Source organism: Chiloscyllium punctatum, chromosome 4 (assembly GCF_047496795.1).
Source record: "Chiloscyllium punctatum isolate Juve2018m chromosome 4, sChiPun1.3, whole genome shotgun sequence".
Classification (NCBI taxonomy): domain Eukaryota; kingdom Metazoa; phylum Chordata; class Chondrichthyes; order Orectolobiformes; family Hemiscylliidae; genus Chiloscyllium; species Chiloscyllium punctatum.
This window is the reverse complement of record NC_092742.1, coordinates 33,042,646-33,058,078: the sequence shown is the minus strand read 5'-3', so window position 1 is coordinate 33,058,078 and position 15,433 is coordinate 33,042,646. Positions and strand designations below refer to the sequence as shown.

Below are 15,433 nucleotides of genomic sequence, written 5' to 3'. Positions count from 1 at the left end.
GCATGCAAATGCTGATACACATGTTATGCTGTTTCAGTCAAGACAGATCTTCATGATATGACTGGTTCTAGTTTCCAAATCAATATCTGAAATATTTGAACTTTGCAGGCACATTGCTAAAAATGTCACACTCATATATATGCTTCAGCCCTTGGTGAATCCAGTTTCAAAAGTAATTGTTGATGGTACTGTTTACAAGCTAATTGTTTATTTTATTTCTTAGCCATCTGAATGGGTGTTCACTGGAAATGATTAGCCGGCCCTCATTACTCATCACAGATTCATTCAATGCAACCTATGTTCAGCCACGAAGAAAGCAACGAGATGAACAATTGCTCAGTATGTAGCTCAACAATTGATGGTATACATTTAGAACATCTTACACCAAACACAGACCAGTATTATTGTTACATTGGAGCACAGCTTAAATCTTTTGTGCTTTTAGACATAGGTTCAGAGAGATATAAGGGATTGTTTCATGTTTTCATGATACAATGTTTTCTAGTTGTTAAATTTCTGAAATATTTGAACATTCACATCATGTGAGGATATTATGAGGACAGTATGAGTTGGGAATGCCAATAGGGGATAGGGAATTGGTGGTAAATTGGGAGGTATTAGAAGTACCAGTAAGTAAAAATGTGACTAAGTTTGGGGCAAACTTCAAACTTACATGTTAACAAGTCTTGGTGGAACCACCAGTGGTGACTCCCACAGAGCCAGTTCTGGTGAACATGTTCCATGTAAGTTGGCTCCTTGGAACTTCAGATTTGAATGTGACCCAGTGTTTGCCACTATTAAGCATGGAATACCTAGGCCATTATTTTGTGAGCACTTGCTATGTTTGCTTCAATCTTCCATTTCTGTCCTGTTGAACTTTATTTCAGACTAGTATCCCTCCTTATGTTGGTGTTTCCTATTCCAGCAAAATTATGATGTGCTGATTTCTTCTTTCCCAGTTAGATGTTGTAGCGTGCCATCAATAATCTTGAGATATTTTTGAAAATGCAGTTTTTTTTTATTTTTTAAGTGTATGTTGTCAGAAAGCAGGGGCAGATGAGAGCAAAACCAGGGGATATTCAAGGGAACATGAAACAAAGAGTAACAAGCAGAGTGTTCTCTTTTGTCCCATAAGAGCAAATATGGAAACAGGGTTCCTTATACACATGAGAGTTGAGCAATGAGTACATGAAGCATATCTGAGTATATTTGGGTGTTTCTAAATTAGACATGCAGTAAGTGTGACCTTTCAAATTTTTAATTCAGCAGGTTGTAAGATTTACCACTGTTTTATTGCAATGGAAGCATTATCAATGTTCCTCTCCACTTGTTTTTCCCTTGTAGCCAACGTCCTGGAAACTTTGCGTGGCGATGGCAATGTGCTAATTGCACTGGACACTGCAGGCAGAGTGCTGGAGCTAGCTCAACTTCTCGATCAAATTTGGAGAACAAAGGATGCTGGACTAAGTGTCTATTCTCTTGCCTTGCTCAATAATGTTAGCTATAATGTAGTGGAGTTTTCTAAATCTCAGGTTTGTCTAGAAGTTTTATCTCGGTTCTGTTTCTAGCTAATTCTAACAAACCACTGCTATTTTTACAAGTTATCATTGATTCGAGAAACTTATTGGGTTAAAGCTCAGTTTCTGTCTTCACTCTTAAAAAATATTGGACTGAAATATAAAGGTTGTCATATTTTTAGCAAGGGTAGTATGCAAAATCATTGGAAAGGTTTTATGTAAAATAAGGCATATCTACCACTAACCTTATGAAAACTAATAACTTAGGTTAGGATATTTAGTGTTCAGCTGTTCAACTTGAAATAGCAGTTGGAGAATTTACATGTCAGCACTTCCTAAGTAAATGGCATTATTTGATTGGTGTCAAATCTGAAGAACAAATTGCTATAGATGTTCCATTTCTGCCCATTACCGAAAAGCAATATTTTACAGAAACAAATAATTTCTTGCTTCCACCTTTCAGTAGAATTGCTTTTGGATATATAGGTAGAAGGGAAGGTGATGGCATGGTGTTATTGTTATTGGACGAGTAATATGGAAACTTAAGTAAAGATCTAGGGTCCAGTTTGTATCCAACCTTGGCAGATGTTGTAATGTGAATTCAATTAAATAATCCAGAATCAAAATGTTAATAATAATCATGAAACCATTGTCCATTACTCGCTTGGTTCCCTCATGACTGCCACCTTTACTTGGTGTGGCCTACATATGACTCCCGAGCAATGTGGTTGTCTGTTAACTGCTTCTGAACTGGTCTAGTCTATTGTATCAAAACGAATAAAACATCTTAAAGGAATGAAATTGGGTGGATGATCTGGCATTGACCTAAGTACTGGAAACGACAGTGGCACACTCAGCCTGCTGGCCCTGCAAAATCCTCCATATCAGCATCTGGAAGCTAGTGTCACATTTGGGAGAACTCGCTCACAAGCTAGTCAGGGAATAGTCTGACGTAGTCACAGTCATGGAATTGTACCTTACAGGTGATGTCACAGACCCACTATCACAATCCTTAGGTTTGTCTGCTTGGTGGCAAAGCAAAGATAGTGACACAGGGGTGTACAGTCAGGAGATTGTTGCCTTAGCAATTCTCAACATTGAATCTGGACCCCATGACATCAGATCAAACATGGGAAAGGATCGACCTGTTGCCATGTACTGCACCCCTTCGGTTGATGAATCGTTACCTTTCCATGTTACACATAACTTGGAGCAAGCACTGAAGGTGGCACGTGTGCAAAATGTACTGAGTGAGGAACTTCAATATCCATCAACATAAGTGGCTTGGCAGCACCACGTCTGACTGATCTGGACAAATCCTAAAGTATATAGTTGCTGGAGTGTGTCCAATAATGGCTAGTAGTGAAGAAACTGACTAGAGGGAAAAACATACTTGACCTCATTCATTACCAGTCTACTTGCTGCAAATGTGTCCATGGCATTATTGGTAGGAGTGACAATGCACAGTTGTTAGGAAGATGGAACTCCCATATTCACATTGAGCATACCTTCCATCTTACTACATGGCTCTACTACTGTGCTAAATGGAATAGATTTTAAACCAATCTAGCAACTCAGAACTGGACATCCATGAGACTTGTGGGCCATCAGCAGAACTGAGCTGAAACATAATGTGCAACCTTATGACCCAACATATCCCCCACTCGATCAACACTGTGAGGTGCTGTGGGCCATCATTAGCCATACCATTGTCATCTATAGTCTCTCTTAAATGAATATCATTCTCTACCTAAAAAATTTGGAGTCACTGTCCTGGTTCTGTGGGTCCTTCTGTGGCTGATGAACGTGATCCCAGAGCCGGATTTCCAACTGCAGATTTGGCAGATGTTTCTGGAAGATGGAATTGGTCCTTAGCCTTGAGATCATTGGTATTCCTTTCTGAAGTTCCTTTTCTGTATTTCCTCATGCTGCCGGTTGTTCTCAAAGAAGTGGGTTCCTTCAAACAGGCAGTTCATTCAAACTGGTTTCTAATGAGCTCGTGTCTCCCATGTTTTGACAGCTGTGTTACATTTTTTGAGGGAAGCTTTCAGGGATGTCCTTCCTTTGTTGTCCTCTCATTCAAGTGCCTGCCTTGAACTGAGTGGAAACGATTTATTTGCTTTAGTGGACGTCCTAAGCATGTAGTCAACTCAGCAGAGTTGGTTTTGGATGATCGTAGCCTCGATATTGGTGCTGCTAGCTGCTTCAGTTGATGCACAGAATACATCTCAACGACTTTGATAGTACTTCTCAAGGAGGCGCTGGAAAAGCACAGCAGGTCCAGCAGCATCTGAGGAGCAGGAGAGTCGACTTTTCAGGCAAAAGCCTTTCATCAGGTTTCCCGATGAAGGGCTTTTGCTCGAAACATCGATTTTCCTGCTCCTCGGATGCTGCCTGACTTGCTGTGCTTTTCCAGCACCGCGCACTCGACTCTGATCTTCAGTATCTGCAGTCCTCATTTCTCCTAGGTCTCAAGGAGGCGTCCAAGATCATCTGAAACCAGCTCTGCTGATTCGGCTACATGCTTAAGATGTCCAACTGCTAAAGCAATTTGCTTTGCTCAGTTCAACGAAGGCACTTGAATGAGAGACAGTCAAAGGAAAGCCTACCCTGAAGGCTTGCCTCAAACAAAGCTGTCATTGCATGGGAGTTCACGTTTGGGAGCCATATTGAAGAGTCAGAAGAATGGCTGCCTTATACCCTTGGATCTTGGTATCAGCATGGATGTCAGGGTCACTGAAGACTCTCCTTAGGTGTCAGAAAATGATGCTTGCAGATTGGATGCGATATTGAACCTCTGCAGCAATGTCAGCCTTAGATAACAGGTAGTTTTCCAGGTAGGGGAAATGCTCCCATTTTGGAGGGTTTCACTTTTGATCTTAATGGGGAGATGGACCAGAATTATATGTGGGACAAGTTGATAAATGATTTGAGTCTTCTTGAAATTGGGGTTGAGGCGGCAACCAATTCTTTGGAATGCTTCTGTGAAACCATTTAGTGAGCTTTGAAGCTTCTTTTCTGAGAGAGCAGAGATGATATTGTCATTTGCTTAGTGAAGGTCCACAAGTGAGATCAGTGTCTCTTCCTCCTTGGATTTCAACGGTTAAGGTTGAATAGTAGTCTGTCCATCCTGTGAACATGGCCACAAACTGGGAAGCTTGTTCTTGACAGGATGAAGAATGGTGTCGATGAAGGTGCAGAAAAGGCAAAAGATGATGACACATTCATGCTTAACTCCTTTCTTGACCTCAAAAGATACTGTCATATCATCATACCATCGCTGTCATCTTGTTGTAGAGGTGGAGGAGGACATTGGTGAGTTTCACTTGGAAGCTGGCCTTTAACACAATCAGCATTTCTTGATTGACTAAGTCTTGGTTACGTAGATGAAGGTCATGTAGTGTGGTTAGTGTTGATTCTGGCATTTCTCTTGAGTTATCGAACAGTGAAAATTAAGTCAATAGTTACATTGTTTAGTCGGAAGTCTTTCAAAAGGCTCAGCTTTCAAAAAAGATTTCTTCCAAGACTGAGAGAAGGCGCCTAGCAATGTTTCAGGCAATGATCGCCTTGGCCATGGAGGGTAGTGATACTCCTTGGTAGTTCCCACAGTCCACTTGTCCCATTCCTTGAAGACAGTGAGATGGCAGCATCTCTGAGATTAGCAAAGATTTCTTCTTTGTCCCAGATGTTCAGGAACAGTTGATGGAGGTGACAAGTGAGCTGTACACCTCCAAGTTGGAAAATCTCTGCTGGAATCCCATCTACTCCTGCAGCTTTTCCATTCTTCATGTGTCTAATGGAGGTTTCAATTTCTTTCACACTAGGTGGAAGTCCAAGATCACATTTGATGAAGATTTCGGGGATTTCCTCAAACGCATCCTCATTGATGATTGTATCATGTCTTCAGAGTTCTTTGAAGTGTTCTGTCCATCAGGGGCTGATGTTTACTCTGTTTCTGAAAAGGGTGCCATACTTGCTCCGCATTGGTTTAAGGCCAAGGTATTGAGTCTATATATTGCCTTGGTAGCAGTGAAGATATCTTGGCCGTCGTGCTTATCAGCAAGGAGTTGCAGCTCCTTAGCTTTCTCACTTCACCATGGTTTTTGATTTCCCCAATTCTTCCTTGTGACTGCCTTTGTTGTTTGATGAGTTCTCCATTTTGCCTCATTAATGATGTTGTTTTGCTGGTCATGGAGAACTTCCCTCTTATTAACAATGAGGTCTTGGATGATGTGATCATTCTCATTAAACCAGTGTTGGTGTTTCCTGGTCTGGTAGCCATTGGTTTCTTCAAAGCATAAGATGTTGGCTGTCTTCAGCTCTTTGCAGATCTCCTCAGTCCATTAAAATTAACTCTGTGGAGTTTCTGGTGATGACACTGTTGGATGTTCGTTAGTATGCTTGCCGCTTGAAGCTGCTCAGTGTTGACCTTTCTCTGAACTGTTTCTTTGTCTTTAGCTTAGTCTGTTGGCATTTGTTGGACTTGGAGGAGTGGATGAGCCAGTGCCTGCCCTGCAGTTATCTGCACTGGTCATTGCTTTGGTTGAGGACGTCCTTTAGGTCTTGGGATTGAATAATCCTTTGATCATGGGTGCCCCCAAGAAGTGTCAAACTCGTCATTTTGGTGGAACAGTGTGTTGGTGATGTGTCCCATACATTAGGTAAGCAGGAGAATCCTGTTGGAGTTACAATTCCTGAGTCCTTCCTTTCTGATGGTTCCTTCCCAATGTTGTTGAGTTTGTTCTTGATAGCAATCCTATTCCATGTGTTCTGCATTGACCCTCAGATTTTTCCTCTCCAGAAGATGTAACCACCACTGTATATGGTTTCCTAGCCATGTTGGTGACAGACTACTTTTCTAGACTCTTTGCCCATGTCAGGTGAGCAAAGTGGATCCTGAAGAGGGCTGCTCAGTCATGAAGAAAGCTGCCAAAGTCCGGTCCTGTTCCTATTCCAAGAGCAAAACAACTGAGTCAACTCCATTGCCGACATGCTGGTCTGAAGCTAGACACTTCCACATCTCTCAATCCTATCCCTGTCACCTCTTGTCGAACGCTGCAAGGCTTGTGTTGTGTGCGTGGTGGGATTGAATTCCTCTAGGTAGACACCTTGTGTAGGACATCCTTTCATGTGGGAATGCTATTGGATTTTAACAGACATGGTCCTTGACGGAAGGTTGATCCAGTTCCAGTGGTAAGGAAACCTCGAAGACTGGTGATCTCCTGACTACTGCAATCTTCATCCGCTGTTTCAGCCACTGATATTACACAAGCATCTTCTGCCTGAATTGTCATTGAGGAACTGTCTTGGATTGGACTTTTTCTTCTTCTTCCCCTCCGACCTTACCATCATGGACGGCCCTACCAGGACCTGAGAAATCCTGATGGTATTGCTGTTGGGATCAACGGAAGACTCGAGCCTCCCCATCACAGCAAGGTTTAAATCCACAGAAAGGATCATCAGCAGAATTATATTCAATCACAATCTCTAACCTTATGACCTGACATAATCCCCACTTCACCAAAGATAGAGCGAAGTAATCTCACAACCAATAGATCAATCTAATCTTTGCAGTCCAGTTGCCTCCAGTCGTGAATGGTGGTGACAATTAAACAACTCGCTGGAGGAGGAAGTTTTGCAAATATGTTTCTGTATAACAGCATTTACTTATAAGCAGATTTGACTTCCACTTTTTGAATGTTCCCACAATAACAGTGGCTTTCTTTTCATGTGTAATAATTCTCTTCTTTGTAACACTTGTGTATAGTGGTCAGTTGGTTTAGTTACAAAGATCTGATTCTGATCAGTAACCTTAACTGGAAATCATTTTTCAAACTTTTTTGACTGCTGCTAAAAATAATTTTAGAATGTTCTTTTGATAAAACAAAAGTCTTGTGTGAATCCTTGTGTGCAACACTTTACAATCATTCTATTGTTAAAATATTGAATCTGTTTTACTTAAGTTCTGCTGATAGCAACATTTACCTCAAATTAAGTTTGTTGATGTTGTATTAGGACAGTAATAAAATACTGAATGATATTTCTTCAATTTTAGGTAGAATGGATGAGCGACAAGTTAATGAGATGTTTTGAAGACAAGCGAAACAATCCCTTTCAGTTTCGTCACCTTTCTTTGTGCCACAGCCTATCAGACCTGGCCCGAGTGCCCAGTCCAAAGGTTGTATTAGCCAGTCAGTCGGACATGGAATGTGGGTTTTCACGTGATCTTTTCATACAATGGTGCCAAGATCCAAAAAATTCTGTAATTCTCACTTACAGAACGACACCTGGAACACTGGCACGGTACTTGATAGATAATCCTAACACCAAAAAAATGGATATAGAGGTAAGAATGCAACTGCAAAAACAAAGGCTTCATATTGGAGGTATTAATGAAGTACGGATGAAAAAATCTTGAGTGTAATAGAATCAAAATGGAAATGAATGAAGTAATTTAAATCCAATAATGAAATTTATCTTCAAAAATTGACAAATGAACTGGAATGGATGACTTCCTGAGTTTCCATGGGCCTGCGCCTTTGTTTGAAAGGCAATTGGTTCCCAGATTTTCACCAATGATAGTTTGGTAGCTACATGGCAGTAAATGGGGTATCATGCTTTCTGCCTAAGGGAAAATACATTTCTTGTGTTGTGTCCACCTAATGATGTGAGCTCACTGTCTGGAGAATTGTTGCCAAAACCTACATTCCACTGTTCAGTCATTCAGTATCCTGGAAAGTCAGTGCTTTGTACTGGCCAGAGGTAGAATTTTCCAAATATCTTAATAGTCATTCTGTATTAACTGCACTGTTATCCATTGTATATTTTTAAATGCTTAGTTATAGTTAATGTTTTGTGTAGCATCTTAATTATTTTAACTGAATAAAAATGCATTAAATATGTAATTTGAATACTGTAATAATGGAGCTTCAAACAATGTACTCTTGTATATATATTTTTTAAGAATTAAATGCGACTCACGTTGATTGTAAGAGAGAAAATTGGTTATGTAGGAACAAACTGAATTTTAAGGTTGGTCCTCAGGAGACCATCTTTTAATTTATTTTCATTGGGTTCCACTATGACTTGATCAACTGTATGTTTGAGCATCTGATTTTAAAAATATTTAAATCTTGAAGTATGTAATAATTTGTGGGTCAGCTTTCACTGATGTTTTTAAATTTTTCACCAATAGATTAGACGTCGTGTAAAATTAGAAGGGAAAGAGTTGGAAGAGTATCTAGAGAAAGAAAAGCTCAAGAAAGAGGCAGCTAAAAAGCAGGAACAAGAGAAGGAGTGAGTATTCGAGTTGTTAAAACTGACAAAGCAATGGTTGGGGTTGCTTTTTTATTATGATTGCTTTCTGAAGATATAATATGGAACATTTTGTAGACAATATGTTGGTGATCTTTCAGCAGTCAGTGAAAATTTCATAATTGTATGGACCTTTGGCCTTACATTAATCCAAAAGAATAAACACATCTAAAATTAATGCGCAAAACATGCAAAATATACCCTGTCATTGCTTTTGTGCCTCAGTTAGCAGTTTACCATTTTTCACCTTATAACAAAGCTTAGAGAATTAAGGAAGATTGCAGTCTGGTTTTGCAGCTCTTATTCTTGGACGAAGGCCACATTACTGTTATCCATGGTCTATTGTGTTATAGACAAAGTGGATGGCACAGAATTTACACAGTTCTGAGACTAAATGCATTGCAGGAAGAAAGATCTACTAGTTAAAACAACACTGAGCAACTATAAACCAAAACTTTTGTTTTCTAATGATACTTTAAAATATTGTATTTTTATTTCTAATTTTTTGAAATAGTAATTTTTTTGAATCACATTTAAAGAATTATGTTGTAGAGTTCTAATTTAATATGGCTACAATTTATAGCCAGCTTTGACTTCAAGATATTAGACCTTTAATCGGACATAATTGTCCTTGAAAAGTTGGATTGCAAATCTTTTGTAAAGTTTTGATGTGGCATACTCCTCTTTATTAACTTAAATGTTTAATTGCATGTGACTCAAAATTAAGGATCAAACTTTGGATGTATAACTAAATAGATGTCAAATTTTTTGAATACTTGGCTGAACATTGTGTTGCAAAAATAAACTATGAATGGGAAACATCCAAATGCTTCATCAAATCCATTACTTTCGCAGCCTGTACCTCAGTTAATCACCTTCAGGGCAAATTCTGCAGTTGTTTCCTGTTCCCACATTAGCCAGGTGAAATTTCAATCGTTCTCCAAATATACCTCCATTATTGAGACCTGACTGTTCCATAATCTTTGCATGATTCCAAAGGAACTAAAGCTGTCCATTATACATTTTAAAATTTGAAGTGGCCTCAGTTCCAAAGATAATACACCTGTAAATTATGCTGTCACTTATGAGATGTTGTGATATTTTGAAGACATTGTGGTGCCAGCTACATGCTATTACTTTTTGTATAACAAAAAATACTTTCAAAATGGTTCTTTGTATAATATACAGGGTTTTTTGCTAATCATTGTAAAATATAGACAAGAGCAGCTTCGATTCAAAATCAGACTATAGGGTAACAAAGTAACAAAATATGAGCATTACATGTTTAAAGTATACTTAAATTTCACCTTTTGAACAAAAATTCACTGTGTTATTTCAATGTTAGTTTAACCTGCAGTGACTATAGGACATTTATTTATTTGGTACTAAATTAATAGATTATAAAAGCGAGATGTTGCAGACAATGGAAATCTTAAGTAAAACATGAAATGCTGGAATTAATAGAATTGAAATATTTCTCTCAGGTATGGAATAAACTAATAGTTGTCCTTGTTTTTTTTTCCCTGTAGGCGAGATGTTGACTCCAGTGATGAGAGTGATGTTGAAGAAGACATGGACCAACCTTTGACTGGAAAAACCAAACATGATCTCATGATGAAAAGTGAGAGCAGTCGCAAAGGAAGCTTTTTCAAACAGGCTAAAAAATCATACCCCATGTTTCCAGCGACAGAGGAAAGAATGAAGTGGGATGAATATGGAGAAATAATAAGGTATTCTGAATAAATCTAACCTAAAATGTCTATACTATTCATTAAAAAATCTTTTGGCAAACTTTAGTTCAAAATGTGAAAGGCATTTAATATGAGGTGTCTGTAAATAAATCAAGATGCCTTATGAATGTGATATTCCCAATTTCTTGTTTAAAACGCTTATAGTTATTTGGTACAATTTGTGTATAGACATATCCTGAGGTTCTTGTACAAAAATACAATATAGAAATTTGAAATGAAAACAGAAAATGCTGGAAATACTTAGCAACATGCACCACCTGTTGAGAGAGAAACAAACATGCTTCAGGTCAAAATCCCTTTATCAGTCTGCTAGACTAATTCTGTTTCTCTCTCCTGACTTGCTGAGTTACATTTCTGTCAGTTGCGAAGTTAAATTTCGCATTTTCTGTTTGCTTTATCCTGCAGTACGTATTTGTTTCTTCGAATATGAATAATTTGTTTAATCTCTCAATGACATCCAGTGAGCTTGTAGATTTTTACAATAATTTGATAGTTTCTAGTCACTTCTGCCAGTATCTTTTTATTTCTAGAGTTTTTACAACTGATTTCAATTTCTCAAACTTCAGTGGTTGCATTTGAAATTTTATTCTCTGGATTATTAATTCAGTGATATAAATGTAACACAACTGTACCTATACTATTGGCAGAAAATCCAGAAAGCCAGATGGTAAAAGATAGAACCAGAGCCAATTATTCACAGATGTACACACTGTAGACCACAGATGTACACACTTACTCACCCAACAACTCATTTCAGTCAGTTCCTTGAGGAACAATACTTGAGGCAAGTGACACGAATGTATGCGAGTGAGGTCATGTTATTTGGGGACACAATGGTAATTGTATATTCATTGCATCTAATTATATTCTAGATGTTAGGAATTAACTGGGAATTCACTCGTGCCTTTTAAAAAGGAACAGATTGAAATGGATTGTTGGGTGAATAGGTGCAGGTTTATATTGTCTGCAATTGTAAATAATTGGCTCCAGTACTATCTTTTACCATCTGAGCTTCTGGAATATAACATACAGGAAATAGTTTGTTGGTACATTTGAAGCAGATGAAAATTCAGTCAGAAAGTGTGTGTCATTGTGATTAGCTTTAATTGCTCCGGCAAAAGAAAATGTAATAAATGGATTGAATGGCCTCCTCATGTGCAATCGTTGCATGGAAAATGACTGAGTTAATGAAATTACTGTAGAACAAGTTTGGGTAACTACAATTTAGTCACACAATCCTTATAACAAAAAAAAGCTTTTACTGAACCTTTATTCTGCAGTTCTTTGTCCACAGTATTCCCTTACCAACTCTTATTTTAATACATTGTGTCAGTCTTAACCACATGATGGTTTGCTACATCATGATTGAGCTAAAAAAATGTGTTGCTGGAAAAGCGCAGCAGGTCAGGCAGCATCCAAGGAGCAGGAGAATTGATGTTTCGGGCATAAGCCCTTCTTCAGGAATGAGGAAGGTGTGTCGAGCAGGCTAAGATAAAAGTTAGGAAGGAGGGACTTGGGGGAGGGGCGTTGGGAATGCGATAGGTGGAAGGAGGTTAAGGTGAGGGTGATAGGCCGGAGAGGGGGTGGGGGCGGAGAGGTCGGGAAGAAGGTTGCAGGTCAAGAAGGCAGTGCTGAGTCTGAGGGTTGGGACTGAGATAAGGTGGGGGGAGGGGAAATGAGGAAGCTGGAGAAATCTGCATTCATCCCTTTAGTCCCAACCCTCGGACTCAGCCCCGCCTTCTTGATCTGTAATCTACTTCCCGACCTCTCCGCCCCCATTCCCTGTCCGGCCTATCACCCTCACCTTAACTTCCTTCCACCTATCGCATTCCCAATGCCCCTCCCCCAAGTCCCTCCTCCCTACCTTTTATCTTAGTTTACTTGGCACACCTTCCTCATTCCTGAAGAAGGGCTTATGCCCGAAACTTCGATTCTGCTGCTCCTTGGATGCTGTCTGACCTGCTGCGCTTTTCTAGCAACACATATTTCAGCTCTGATCTCCAGCATCTGCAGTCCTCACTTTCCCCTCCCTGCTATATCATGATGGCAATTCATTCACAAGTTTATTACCTACAGCATACTTTCATGTACATACTATTTGGAGAATTCTGAGAGTATACATTATTCCTGAAATGCAGAATTTTAAAAGTGCTATCAATTCCAAATATTTTGATGATGGCTAAATTAACCATTTAAATAAATACAGTTGGACCCACACCTTACTTTCCAGTGGTTCACTAAATGATGTTGATTTTAATTTATACCTTTTGGAAATTTACATAGTAATTTTAGTGTAACATACCGTTATTTAATTTCTTAAACTATGTCTTTTTAGGAAACTGTATTTCCAGGTAATTCAAAACCTGGACACTTAAGTAGTCAATAAGTATGCAGTGCTGGATTTCCTTCATCTTTCAGGCAAACTTTCAGTGCTGTGTCACAGAATTCGCTGTAAATGAATGTGATATTATTGACTTACTTTCCTTCTGCTTAATTCTGGACATGAATCAGCTGCTGAGCTTATACCATATTCATCCATGTCACGATTTGTGCCTTGGATGACAAATATTCGTGTCACATAAAATCAATTTGAGCAGTGGTTTCCTGGGCTAATGTGACTGTGATAAACACTAGGTTTTACAGACGTGGACAGCTTCAACAATGCAACTCTTAGGGTAGTTGATTTGTTTTGAACCAAAAATAAGGCTTTGTCATGGATATTCAAGTTATGTGAGATATCTGTATGTAATTGTTCTAGCATTATTTTAAATACAACATATGTAATCTACTTGTGTAGAGACCAATGATGCTGGGGCATTGTGGTATTCATTTTTATCTGTTAGATTTCTCAAAATCATTTTACTATTACTATTACTATCTATAATGAACTACTAGTTATGCTTTACTATTAATGTTTGGCTGGTTCATTCTTACATTTGTCTTTCTCAGACATCAGTCACTAAAGAAAAAGAATTAGGAATTGGATATGTGACCTGCAAAGTATGTCCTCATTCTATAATGTTGTCTTGCTTCCTGTCATTTTATTCATGCTCCGTGCTATTCAGTTTTTAAATTCATTTTTAACATACTCACTTACAGCACAAAACTCTTAACAAGTGGAATTACATTCAAACTGCTAAATATATTCAAGATGTTCTGCTTTATGTTGCAAAATGTTAGCTTTCTTGCTTGCTGTCAGTACAATAAATGTAGACAGTTTGAAACCCTTGAACATTCAAAGCTAAACCTTTAATATTCAACATCCTGTGGACCTTCAGTTTTTCTACAAAAGCTATTTGAATATACTTCATAAACAAGCTATTATTTTCTGGTAAATGTACAAAATCATCATTAGAATTATAACTAGTGCATTGTTTTAAGCAAACTTTGGCTGGCTTTTCCCTGATCTGAGTTTTTACTGTTATGCCATTACTGAAGTTGGGAGCAGAATTATGATGCTTCTGCATTCAGCACATAGAACAGTACAGCACAGTGCAGGCCCTTGGTGTTGTGCTGACCTTCTATCCTACTCTAAGGTCAAACTAATCTACATACCCTTCATTTTACCATCACCCATGTGCCTATCCAAGAGTCGCTTAAATGCCTGTAATGTATCTGACTCTACTACCACTGCTAGCAGTGCATTGCACACACCCACCACTCTGTGTAAAGAATTAACCTCTGACATCTCCCCTAAACCTTCCTGCAATCACCTATGCCCACTTGGGATAGCCATTTCTGCTCTGGGAAAAAGTCTCTTGACTATTCACCCTGTATCTCTCATCATCTTGTACACCTCTATCAAGTCATCGGTCATCCTTCTTCGCTCCAATGAGAAAAGCCGTAGCTCCTTCAACGTTTCTTATTAAAGATTACCTCCAGTCCAGGCAGCATCCTGGTAAATCTCCTCTGCACCCTTTCTAAAGCTTCCACATCCTTCCTATAATGATGCAACCAGAACTGAACGCAATATTCCAAGTGCGGTCTAATTGGGGCTCTATAGAGCTGCAGCCTAATCTTGTGGCTCTTAAACTCAATCCCCCTCCTAATGAAAGCCAACACACCATACACCTTATTAACAATCCTATTAAATTGGGTGGCAACTTTGAGGGATCTATGGACATGGACCCGAAGATCCCCTCTGTACCTCCACACTGCCAACAATCCTGCCTTTAATCCTGTATTCTGTATTCAAATTTGACCTTCTAAAATGAATCACATCACATTTTTCCAAATTGAACTCCATCTGCCACTTATCAGCCCAGTTATGCATTCTGCCAATGTCCCATTGCAACCTACAACAGCCCTTCACACAATCCACCATTCCACCAACCTTTATGTTACCGTCAAACTTACTAACCCACCCTTCCGTTTCCTCATCAAGTCATTTATAAAAATCACAAAGAGCAGAGGACTCAGAACAGATCCCTGATGTAGAATCCCCTCACTTTCATACAATATGCCCTTCCTCAAATCCTAACTATTCTCCTTCTCATTCTTGCAAACTACTGTCCCATCTCCAAACTCCTTTTGCAATCCAAACTCTAAGAATATGTGCCCATTTGAGTCCTGCTGTTGCAACTGAAACAACAAAGGCACAGAATACACTCTGATTGTGAGTGAGTATTTTGTCTCTCCCTCCTCCTGGACCCATGTGCAACCCTTGACACAGTCACCTTCTCCAGCCTCCTCCAAACATTTTGATCAAGATTTTCGTAAACCTTATTAATATTTCATTTGTCCTTTTACATCTGATTGTATTTCACTTTTCTATGGTAGCATCTTGGCCAATCAGTGTTGACTTGCCAACCAATCAGCAACCTTTTCTCTTGTAGTAGAAGTTGGTGCAAT

At 39.0% G+C, this 15,433-nt stretch overlaps 1 protein-coding gene across 1 annotated transcript in view; it reads left to right on the top strand.

The window, feature by feature from the left end:
- cpsf2 (cleavage and polyadenylation specific factor 2) overlaps positions 1-15,433 on the top strand; it is a 43,499-nt gene that overhangs the window by 13,361 nt on the left and 14,705 nt on the right. Inside the window, exons 6-10 of the mRNA XM_072568329.1 lie at positions 224-339; positions 1,345-1,532; positions 7,573-7,863; positions 8,713-8,813; positions 10,361-10,561. Of these exons, the coding sequence (XP_072424430.1) occupies positions 224-339; positions 1,345-1,532; positions 7,573-7,863; positions 8,713-8,813; positions 10,361-10,561 (897 nt within the window). The remainder of the gene's footprint in view (positions 1-223; positions 340-1,344; positions 1,533-7,572; positions 7,864-8,712; positions 8,814-10,360; positions 10,562-15,433) is intronic.